This window comes from Branchiostoma belcheri, unplaced genomic scaffold (assembly GCF_001625305.1).
Source record: "Branchiostoma belcheri isolate BF01 breed outbred unplaced genomic scaffold, Haploidv18h27 scaffold78, whole genome shotgun sequence".
Lineage (NCBI taxonomy): Eukaryota > Metazoa > Chordata > Leptocardii > Amphioxiformes > Branchiostomatidae > Branchiostoma > Branchiostoma belcheri.
Window position 1 is genome coordinate 806,482 of NW_017804442.1, and position 12,541 is coordinate 819,022.

The 12,541-nt window shown below is 40.5% G+C and overlaps 1 protein-coding gene across 2 annotated transcripts in view; it reads left to right on the top strand.

Annotated features, from left to right (window-relative positions):
• LOC109485737 (sodium- and chloride-dependent glycine transporter 2-like) overlaps positions 1–12,541 on the top strand; it is a 63,026-nt gene that overhangs the window by 33,091 nt on the left and 17,394 nt on the right. For both annotated transcript variants that reach the window (XM_019789410.1, XM_019789409.1), the window contains exons 3-4: positions 8,065–8,239; positions 8,785–8,916. In XM_019789410.1, coding sequence (XP_019644969.1) covers positions 8,065–8,239; positions 8,785–8,916 — 307 coding nt within the window. The remainder of the gene's footprint in view (positions 1–8,064; positions 8,240–8,784; positions 8,917–12,541) is intronic.

Here is a 12,541-nt window from a genome sequence, read left to right on the forward strand (position 1 = left end):
TTTCTCTTTTCAGATTTTAGCAAAGAAAACGGGAAGGTTTCTTTTTCCAGTTTTAAGTCACAAGAATTTTATTTTGCTACAGGAAGGATAGATGATGCAATGGTAAAAACAGTTTATTTCATTGTGTACTTTTAGCATTCTCTCTCTTCTTGGATTTTGGCAGGGAAAGAAAATGAAAATGGGAAGTTTTTCCTTTCAGTTTTAAGCCACAAGAATTTTACTTGGTAACAGAAAGTATGGATTATGCAATGGCCAAGTCCCATTGGGTCCTTTTACTTGCCAAGTTCAAGTTCAGAACTGCAGCGGCAGTTTGCCAGTTATGCGATCAGATTATCACCTTCACCATCTAGCAGAGGTTAAAACAATGTTTTATCATCACCAAAACACCCGACGTTTCCCCATAAAACCTATCAAATATGTGAAAAACAACCTCAATGAAAGATGCCGACAAGCACTAACGTTTGATGGATGTTTGCGAGGGTAATTGATAGGATCGATCATAGGCAGCGGCTTTCACCACGTGTTAAAGGGGGGTACAATGGGATAGCCTTGTGCTGGTGCCACCGAATATTCCCAGAATATTTAGGCCTAGGAAAAGAAAAGTTGTGTTTCCTGTTTCAGTCCTGAAAAAATTAGGGTCGGTAGGTATGGTTTTGTTTTTAGACTTCAGTGATATCTATATATTAGGAGTCCAACTTATACAGTTTAACAACGTAAAACTTGCATGAGGACACTTTTATTTTCAATCAGTGTTATAAAACGGATTGTACAATGTTTCATCACTCAGGTGTCAGATCATGGAGCTAGAAAAGGCTTGAAAAATTCATGTTCCTTGCAGGGATCCACAAAAAAAAAAGGCTACAGTCGGCAAGTTTTTCTTGAGTCGGTCGGGAAACAGGAAACACAACATTTTTTGTCCTAGGCCCCCTGCATATTTAGCGCAGCCTTTTTTGGACCTGGCTTGTCCTGGGCATATTTAGTAGGCAGGGGGTCCCGAGGGGTTTCATGCTCAACATGACTGTCATACTGGCTAAAGCAGCTGGGTTAGGCAGCAGGGCTGTGATCTCTGCTACATCTGTACATGCTTGTCAAATGGGATCACTGTACGAAAACAATGGTGAACTGGAATTAACATAACTATTCTTGACTTTTGATCCCAGAATAGATGCTTTCTCCTAATAGATTGTATTTATTTTACTGCATTTTATATATTCCTGAAGGGTATGTCACTTCTTCATTGGAGTCGCTAATGAATTGTACAACATCTTAATAATAAGTAGGTAATTTGTGATTTTTAGCAGAAATAAGTAGGTTTTGTGATTTTAGCAGATATAATTGATGTCAAAAACTTAAAGAGATTTTGGTAACCGTCTCAAAAAAACCTTTTTCTTCCAGCCTCATTAAAGTGCAATTAGACAATTAATAACTGTATCCACAACATACATTGTAATCTCAACAGCTCTTATAGTACAGTATTTCACGATTGCTGCCAACTTTCTGTCAGTCTGAATGATCTGTCACCAAGAGAGGTGACAAGCGAGGGATCTATGGCTTTTCACGGAGACTTGCACTCTCAGTCAGTCTGGCAGTTATAATGGAGGAACTACTGGGATTTGTGGCAGGGTGGCAAGCTGGAAATTAATTTTGTTGTCATGTCAAACAGTCAGGCTGCTGCATGCATACACACGTGCCTGTCTGTGATGTTGTTACTGAGTAAAGTGGTGCATTAGGCCACATGTAACTTCATTTGGTGGTTCTGGGAGTTAGTTAAAGGAGAAATGATAATCTGGTAGCCTGGATCCCAGACTGTTCGCAGGGTCAGTACTTAGGTAAACCCTCAGTTAGACCCTGAACTTCCTTAAGGTTCTGGTACCCAGACTACTGACTGGTTGACTGGTAGGCCTGCGGTGTAGTCAAAGTGGCAGGTTAATTCTGTAGTTGTGTTCTCACACAGCGCTCCAGATGGGATGTAAACATGGAACTGTGATTAGATCCTGGGAAGATAATTAAACCACAGGTTTGTGGTATATCTGGAGGAACTACTACTACCTGTATACTGGCCCTGACAACAGTGTGACACCCAGGCTACCGATTTGGAATATTAGCATGAAAACAGAGTCTGGGGGGAAGTCTACCTTGGAACACCCAATTTCAGACTAGGGAGTGGATTACAGTTAAAGCAACTGTCCTCATCTTGATCTCTTGATGAATTTTTGCTAGAAAACAAACAGACATTTGGCTGAAGTCAAGTTCGCCCTCATCATCTTGGCATCTCAATTTTTATATGTCTCATACTCATAACCAAGGCCATAACTTAGCAATGCCTTCTGCGTGCTACGAAGTCAAAGTGGCAGGTTCATTCTGTAGTGTTCTCTGGTGTCACTCCAGATGGGATGTAAACACACGCTGTGATTAGATGGGGGGAAGATAATTAAACAGCAGGTTTGTGGTTTATCTGCCCCCCCCCTCGGGGAGTGTGCAGGCCTCACAACATGGAGCAGAATATTTCACACCAAAAAACAAACCTGCAATTCCCCTGCAGTCTCGAGTGTCACTGACTAAAGCAAAGGTAGTGGATGCTATAGCTACCTGAATTGCTGAAACGTCTGACCGTTTCCAGAATCTAGCCAGTTGCTTGTCAATGAGTAACTGTTTTTTGGCGTATCTCATTACCTGGATGTCTAACCTTCACCAAGATAGCAGAATATTTTATTTGTTGATTTGATATTCAATGTAGATAAAGACAAATTTATATCATCCAGGGATCAAAATACCGCCCTTGAAATCTTTATTAATGATACTAGATAATGACACATGATTGCAGACTTCTGAATTGAGTTGGTATTTTACATTCAGTGCATTTTTATGTTACAACATCAGCAAACTGCAAAAAACAAACAAGTAGGGGGAAGTTCAACAAATTTATGTTCATGAAATGAAATGTAGATTATTTTGAAATTCTGGTCTTCTAGAAAGTCTTACCTCATTCCCTTTCACTTGGCTGCAATTGAAAAGTAGACGACTGGAAATCCTATGTGCAAGAAACAAGATTTGGAAAATCAATCAGTTGAATCATAAACATGGTAAGAACCAAGGCAGCAGACCATGTATCTGTATCTGTATAGCTGGTATAATACACCAGTGTAGTTGTATTTGCAAATTCTAGTCTTGTAACTAGGCTTATCTCAATTGAAAAGTAGATGACTACACATCCTCTGTGCAAGAAACAAGATCATGATCAGTGAATCAATGATTTAGATCATAAACATGGTAAGAACCAAGGCAGCAGGTGTACTATCTGTATCTGTATAACCAGTATAACACACCAGTGTAGTTGTATTCTAGTCTTGTTACAAGGCTTATCTCAATTGAAAAGTAGTTGACTACACATCCAAGAATCCAGTGAATTAATCAGTTGAATCATAAACATGGTAAGAACCGAGCCAGCAGGTCGTGTAGTTGTAAGATAAAGATGCCTGGAGGGTCGAGTGCTCTGGGAAAGCGTGGAAATCGTGTCAACTGCTCTCGCTGACTTCATTTCAAGGTTTCTCCAGCATTTTACCCTTTGGCAAGCTGATAATGCTGTCACTGATGTTGGTTTGGGTCGACTGATTGGGCAATTGTGGATTTGTCTGGCTCTTAACAGGATAACTTGACTGAATGAGTGATATAAAGTACAGTGGATTCATTCCTCAAGCTAACCGACATCTTTCACACCGCAGTCGTCCCTCAGTAAGACATCTAGAGCTGCATAGTTCATGTTTAGAACTTTTACATATTCAGCCTGTTACTTGATTTAATGAATTTCAGGTAGAGATGTCTGAATCCGGTGTAACTAACCCATGCACATTGTATATGTATGACATTATCCTGCACTTTGGCCTAAAGTGGAAGAGAGTGAATTTCAGAAAAAGTGAATGAAGAAATTTATCCAGGGTTCTTGAGCTTTAGAATATCAAGAATATCACCTAGTGGCGTTCTTTACTACTGCAGCACGCATCTCTTTACATTGCAGATTTCAAACATGCACAAGTCATTTTGTGAACTGTCGATTTCAAGACAATGACTGATAGACTGGATTTGTGTTCATCAAATATGTTTTCTGAAAAAGGTTATGCATCCATGCTATAAGTTACATCTATTTGCTTTAAATTACATAAATCTTCGCAATTCAGCCAAAAACTACCAAATTTGCAAGAATAAATCCCTCTAAAATGTAAAACAAATTCTGGTACACTTTAAGGATTTGTCAGCCAGCGATGGGAAAACAATAACCCGAAAATTGTGTGATTAGCCTACTTTTAGGTGCAGTGCACCATCTATTCTTGTTATGAGAATATTAGTGCTGTCATTATTTCCATGTGAAATTGCCGAACAAATAGGCTGGGAGATACGGTGAGCCAATATTTCGAATGTTCAGTCAGCTGGAGAAAGATCATAATATTGTCTTTATTAACTTGTCATACCAGTACAGTGTATCAATACATGTAGTTTACTTCGATTTCTGTAATTTTAAATGTATGATGTGAATGTGATCCATGTAACGCTAAATAGTTAGTATTGAGAATGATATTCAGTCCATATAACATCATTTTCTTACACTCTATGTATAATGAATGAAGTCCTCTAAGCCACCTACCAAAAAAACAACCATAAAATCTATTGTCAGAAAGACAAATTTGCCTTGCCAAAACTTGTCAATGTCACAAAATCCCCCAAGAAAAGAAAAGGCAGGGAAGATGAATTGGTAAGATTAGCGTGTGGCGTGTGACGTGTTCGTTTCTGCTTGATTCTAGCTACGAACACAAAAAACCGTCTGACCAAAATATGTACCTCCTTCACAAAATAACAACTCCAAAGTCTATTGTCAGAAAGACAAATTTGCCTTGCCAAAACTTGTCAATGTCACGAAATCCCCCAAGAAAAGAAAAGGCAGGGAAGATGAATTAGTAAGATTAGCGTGTGGTGTGTAACATGTTCGTTTCTGCTTGATTCTAGCTATGAACACAAAAAAAACGTCTGGCCACAAAACTCCTAAAGGTATACCTCCTTCACGAAATAACAACCATAAAATCTATTGTCAGAAAGACAAAATTTGCCTTGCCAAAACTTGTCAATGTCACGAAAATCCCCCAAGAAAAGAAAAGGCAGGGAAGACAAATTAGTAAGATTAGCGTGTGGCGTGTGACATGTACGTTTCTGCTTGACTGTGTGGCAGGCGCCGCTGCATGTACAATGTGTTAACAGCCCACCGGAGCGTGTGTGTGTGCAGTTTGTCCTTGTGTAATGCCCAGTCAGGCGAGAGTACATGTAGGACACTGTGGCTAAGGCTGCATACAGATGACAGTCTGATATTGGAACAGAATTACAAATAGTTTGTGAAGAGAGTGTTACAAAGTGTTGTTGCACTAAGTGCCAATATGGCTGGACAAAATTTTATCTTTACATACAGTCAAAATTTTATCATTACATAGTATATGTACACTCAGTCAAAACTGCCCACAAAGACCACTTGGGATTGATAAAATGTGGTCTATGTGGACAGGTGGTCACTATAGACAGGATTCTTACTGTTTGTGTCAATGGAAAAACTATCTAAAAGTGGTCATATTGGCCAGATGATAGTCTGTATTTTGTAAAAATTTTTTTTCGCCTATGATTATTTCTTCAAATATTGTTAGCAAAGAGCTGGACTATGTCTTGACTTTTTTCAATATCTTGCACTCAGTTGTCTCGGCAGAAATTACCATTATCCGGTAATAAAATTTGCAAGGCCCATGACTCGGGAGTAAAGCGACAGACGAAGTCAAATCGGGAGCTTCTCCTAAAGTAATTTCTCCTGCGTTTATAGCCCCCGTTAGCGCCCAATTTTGAATATACGGCAGACATAAAGTTGCTTGATGTCGATCCAAATGTATCGAAGCTCCCACTTATCCTCCATCCAAATTACTGGGCTTAGCATATAAACTGTGCTGCGGCATTAACAGGAGCGTATTAGATGTGAGGTGCTCGCAGTAGGGTCATTCATTCCTATTACCAGGGGTAAGATTGGACTATAAGTACAGATTGGTCGGTGCCTCAAGGCTACGAGACGGGCTATCAGCGGAAAAAGGTTCTTTGTATGAAATTGCAGAAGGAAGAAGTTGGTAGATGGGTGTCTGGGAGATATTGAGAGGTCGAATTAAGGAGGAAATACTTTATTTAAGAAGTTAGCTTGTGTCGTAGTCAATTTTCTGCAAGGTGGTGGTTTCTGCAAGGAGAATTGCGATGGAATTCTGTCCTCAGAAAGAGATTGCCCTTTGTTAAAGTTGATTTTCAGCGATTTTCAGCAAGATGGCAGAAAAATTTCCCTAAATCTTACAAGTTACAGTATAGATGACATGCCTAAGTTGGATGAAGAAAATGTACAAGGTAGAATTTGAAACTTTCTACTTACATGTAACCTAACTTAGCTGCATTAGAAATATGAAGAGCCATCGATTTGGAGTAGATAGAAAGATTTTGAAATCTCTTTATTATCCACAAAAAATGTGCGCATGTATAAATTGATATAATTTTGGTGGGATATTGGTATTGTCATAATAAATCATTATTTTCAATACACACAGTGTGTATCTTCCTGTGTGTGAAATTAGAGCAGTAGTTTTAAAGTTCAAAGATCAGGTTCAGGCAATGAACACTGTACATTTCCAAAGGTCACAAGTCCTGTCTGCCCCTTGCAAATGTCAACCCAGATTAATATTGGAAAGATAATGTCAACATTGACACTCCTCACAGTTGTATTAATGCCTGCTTCTGCATCAATATCTTAGGAAAGAAGAAAATTCATCCTTTGAAATCCATGTTTCAGGTATGTTTGTGAGTTACAAATAAAAGCCAAAAGTAGAAATAAAACCTATCAATTTCTAAAACTGATATATATGGATTTCTGAATTCATTTTGTTCTTTGATTTGATGAATTTTCACAATGGACAAATGTAGAAAATTGAGTAGATGTAAATTTGATTTTGAATAAACCAAACATTCCTCCAAAAAGGCAGTGACAAATTTCATCAACTGCTGTGAGCAACTCAGCTACACATTGCCTGTGTGTGAAAGTTTGGCCCTTAGTTTTGGCAAACTTTCTCCACAGCTGGGAGAAAGATAATCGGCCAAATTGATCGGCCCATCCTTGAACAAGATGCCGACACTGCAGAATCCCAAATGAAATGGGTGTCTGAAGCATCGGATCAATCCTCGAATTGTTCCTCTTTCCAGGGACACAGGAACAATCGATAGAACCCGCGGGGATCATCGATTTTACTATTTTTTCCCGTTTACGCCGTCGTCTGTGTCCTTGAGCTCGGGTTACTGCAGTTATTAAACTTTTAGTGAGGTTTAGGCTTGATGTTATTTGAGGAAACTTGTGTAATTGTGTGGTGCTTTGTGTTCGTTTTATGAGTTTTTATGGTGAGTCGTTTATATCTGTTATGGTTTTAGGTGGAATGTACCAAGAGAGTGTCTTGTGTGAGGGGTGGTTGAACAGTTCTGGACTTGCAATTTTTTCTCTCCCTTTTTCTTTCCATTTGCTCTTATGACGGGTATGACAGTTGTGAGATCTTTCTATTTGAGCTCTGGAATGGTTAACTATTATCAACTCTCAGTCATAATGCCACCATGTTTATGGCAAGGGATACCAAGTGATGACTAGGGAGAAATCTTGGAATGGAATCAGGTAGTTTGCTGTTGACTTTGACAGCATGACAGTCCTTGCTCAATGTAAAATGGTTGTCTTGTTACTATGCTTTTTGAATAAGAAGACCACTTTTCTAAGAAGGCCACTTTTCCTTGGTCCCAAGGGTCTTTGTCTTAGACGAGATGGATCAAGATTACTTTCTTAATTCTAGGATTTTTCAGAAGAATATCTGTATCTGAACAGCCAGTATAACCGCCCCTCAGCATAACTAACACACCAGCTTCCCAAGCATACGGTGTGACAGCAGCTGACTGTATTATAGCAAACGACTTGTTACTGTTCTGTAAAATGTACTTTCACTAACATTCATGCCCTTTTCCCCTCTCCAGGACGGAAACTACAAGTTTGAGAACGGCTCGGCGGTGGTGGAAGATGACGGAGACGAGAATAAGGAGCGCGGGAACTGGTCCAACAAACTGGACTTCATCCTGTCGTGTGTCGGCTACGCTGTCGGACTCGGCAACGTCTGGAGGTTCCCCTACCTCGCCTACCAGAACGGAGGAGGTGGGGATGGAATTCCACTTTCACTTAGAAATTACCTTCTTAATTTTAGCAAGTTTGTCATGCATGCATTTGTACTTGAATTTACCCTCTACCAGGCTTTAGAAGCGGCTGGAAAGAGTAGAAATTGGCAAGCACGTTATCTGTCTATTTCCCCAATTTCTACTCTTTCCAGCAGCTTCTCAAGCCAGGTGGAAGCTACTTGAATCAGTCTGACTACAGCCTGGCTTCTATAGCATCCTGTCTATTGGCCAGGCTAGTAGAAGCTTGATGACCAACACCTAAGTCAGGAGAATTGGGAACACCTTAATCCTGTTGATTTATGCACGTTTCCTTAGACAGAGAATCCTAAGTACAGTAGCTTCCATTGGACTGATTTTCAAAGGGATAAAGAAACTTGATGGTAGTTCCAAGAATGGGAATGGTTCTCTCAGATCAGATGCCACAAGCTCTCAGGAAGGAGGCGTTTATTTAGCCACTGACAGTAGCGAGAGATTGAGTACCACAGACTACTGTTTGATAACAGTATGGTTCCCCTTCTCCTCCAGGTGCGTTCCTGGTGCCGTACACCATCATGTTGGCGTGTGCCGGCCTGCCAATCTTCTTCCTGGAGCTGGCCTACGGACAGTTCTCCAGCCAAGGCCCTGTGGGAGTCTGGAAGGCCATCCCACTATTGCAAGGTAAGGCTGCAGTTCACACTAAAGCTGCTAGGGGGATGTCTAAGGCAATATCTGGCCATTTCTGGTTTTTTTATTTAATGGTGAATACTGTAGTTCACAATAAAGCTGCTAGGGGGATTTATTTCTTAATTTTTAACCATTGTTGGCCATCCCTCAAAAAAGGCAAGGCTGGAAGTGTACAAAGTGAGACATGAAACCCTAAACTTACTTACTTCAGCATAGCAAAGTTCTGATGCATTGAGCATAAGGCTACAGGAGAGTTGTATAATATGCTTCTTTGAGAAGCCTACCTGGTATACCTATTATGTATTCAAGGAAGACCACTTTGTCATATAGAATTAAAAATCTTGACACAAAACCCCAAACTGACTTACTCCAGCCCAGCAAAGCTCTGAATCCTGATATTGAATGTTAAGGCCACAGCATGGCAGTATAACAAAGTTAGAGACATTACCAGATACCAGGGGACGTTAAGAGAAATGGATGGGGGCGGTTATTGGAAACCACCAATTTGGTACCCCGACGAGCTGCTAATTTCATTTCAGGATAGATAACGATGATAACGAGGGACGTTATGAGGTGGTAACGAGATTCCCGGTGGAGTAGAGACAGAAAAGACATGAGGAGTTATTGGAGAGAATTTTAAGATAATTGTGGGGTCAGTGTCAGGGTAGTTGCTGTCAGACAACAAGAGATAGAGATGCCAAATGCCTGTTTTTGCAAATTGTCAAATTTTTGCATTCTACTTTTTCGTGTCACAGTTGTGGAGAAGGTTGAAGAGTGCTACATGTGTACGTACAGTCTTACAAGGTTTATTGTGCCAAGGAAATTCCCCAAGCTCTTTTCAACAAGAACAGTGAACCACAACTTAATGCTCTGTCCTCAGCTAGAATCCCTTTCCAGTAGTATGCGTGACAAAACCAGGGATTGGAGTCAGACTCCGAAACCTCTTGGTGCAGAGGCTAGGGTACCTAAACCACTGAAACTACACATGCGAACAGTCTAGTCTATATTAGGCTCTGATCTTTGCATGGCCTGACAAGACTAGGTCATGTTGTGTCTTGTAAGGAAGTAAATACGAGTTTGTTTGAGCTCCGTTTTAGGCCGGCCTGTTCACAGTTTGGCGACAGGAAAGTGGCCCGTTTGAAGCGGGAATGGTCACAGCGGCGAGAGATTCTCCCTGTCAAGTTTTTGTTACCGCAGAAGAAATGTTGCTGACACTAGTGGGTAATTCAGGTCATTCAATACATGGACCTAACGCCAAGTTTCATAATGCTGTTTGGTACCCTTTGGGCCTGAGACCTCTTTCTCTCTCACTCTCTCTCTCTATCCTATCTCTATTTCTCTCTCTACCCCCCTCTCTGCCTCTGTCTTTTTCTGTCTCTCTTACTCTCTGTCTCATTCCATCTCTCTTCCTCTCTGTCTTCCTCTTTCTGTCTCTCTTTTTCTCTGTCCCCTCTCTCTCTGACTGTCTCTCTTTGTATGTCCCTCCCTCCCTCTCTCCCTCTCTCTCTGTCTCTCTTTCTGTCTCTCCCTCTCTCCCTCTTTCTTTCCCTCCCTCTGTCTCTCACTTTCCCTCTCCCTCCCTCAGTCTTGAAAGGCTATTTCACTGCGCAAAACAGGATGGTACAGTTCCCTTTAACTTGGGCCTGAGACGTATTGTAACATAAAAAAAGTTGTGAATTGATGAGACCTACTAAATATCAGTAATCCCAGAGCTGTGCACACTTCAGATATCCAAGGTGTTCTTTCCGGTCACCTTATATCCAATAGTTCCTTTCCACGAGTGCTTTGTAGTATTACTGTATTGGCACTCTCCACACAGAAAGAAATGTGTTGGTACGCTTACAAGCACTTTATCCAACACTTTGTAGGACAACCTTGTGGTCTTGCCTTCAATCTTGCAAATGTACAGGATGACACCTTGGGGTGACCTGCTAGTTTGCAGGTGCTAGTAGGTTAAGTGTTGAGTGCTTTGGGAAAGTACATGCATACGTCAGGGTTCTCACCTCAAATTTTCACAGTGTAGGGGTCAGGAACGGAGGGCCAACTTTGCATGGCATTTTGTCCAAGTACAGGTTCCAGTAGGTAGCCGAAGTGTGAGTGTTTTGGGAGAGTAAATGTACATGGCAGGGTACTTGCCTCAAAATTTTCATAGTGTAGGGGTCAGGTACAGAGGGCCAACTTTGCATGGTACAAGCTGTGTGTTTAATGTCAAAGACATGCAGACAGTATGGGGTCTGGCATCCACCCCCGCAAAATTTTGAAATTCATAACCCCTTGAGAACTATTTCCTGCATTTTCAGGGTCAAATTTTGCACAGTAAAGTTTTCCTCTGTTACAGCCTTATTTTACAAACAAATGTTAAACTTTTAACAGATTTATACAAGGTTCTCCTAAGAAAGAAATGTCTACACAGGTCAAAAGACAATTAAATCACAGTGTAGGGGCCACAACACTCAAACTATGCTAACTAGAACACTAAAAGCATCAGTGTTAACATTGGAACATCCAAATTTGTGTTTCACTGCACACTTGAGTGTGACTTTGACAAATGTCCATTTAAAGACCCAGTGACTTCTCCCACTAGTGCTAAATGCACCACGGTGTTAAATTAAACAAACAATTTGCATGTAGTATTTAATTGACAAATTTTGACGAATGCCCATCGTTAGATCGGATTATTAGTAATTATCCGTCCAGTGTTTTATCAATCCACTTAGTGTGTGATTAGCAACTTGACAGCTGTCCATCAAAGTCAATTGGTGTACATTATAATTATTAGTACCTTGGGTGTTGTCATGAAATATGATAGTTAAGTGCCTGGTTACAAGTCTGATTCAAAAGTTGCATCCACAATGCCACAAAGTCTGGTATAACTTACTATAACAAGGACTTTCTGAAAATACACAGCATCAGTAAAATAGCTCAGCTAGCCCACAATGCAGGCAAAACCCATTTACTACATAGTCAGAGCAAGCGAGGACAAGAAAAAAGAAATTCTTAAGAGTGTTTTGTAAGTTTGTTTGACAGATGAAAGCTTTGGGGTGTCTTTGATCCGTTAGATGGAATGAGATGAGAGACGTCCCTCACATCAATGCTTGCACAGGCCGGTTTGCACATGTCAACTTCAGGAGTGCAATAGGCTGCCTTCCGTGGGCAATGGAGCTTAGCACTTACTTGGCTGACAGTTCTGATTTTACCATGGGAAGATTTGATAGGAGAATAGGTGTTCAAGACATTCTTAAAGGCATCCAATGCAATTTCAGGAAATCAAGGTGGCAAAGCTGGATTTTGAAAATCACTTTTCTTGTCTTTGTAAATGAATCGATCCTATCCCATGGCATACTGATATCTGAGAAAAACAGGCAATGTCACTGATAAAAAATGTTAGGTTGTTTTGTGTCATACTTACAGGTTGGTTCTAGCTATTAACGGGCGGTACCCAATAAATAGAGAGACAACTCACGTACATGTAGCTTGTTTTGGGACAATTTCAAGTTTGAAGTATGACAATTTGCTAAGAAATGGCAGTAAATGTCAATATCAGACAGATTCCCTCATTCAGAATATGTTTTGTTCAGCCACCCTGAAATTGCGTTGGATGCCTTAAGAAAGTCCTGAT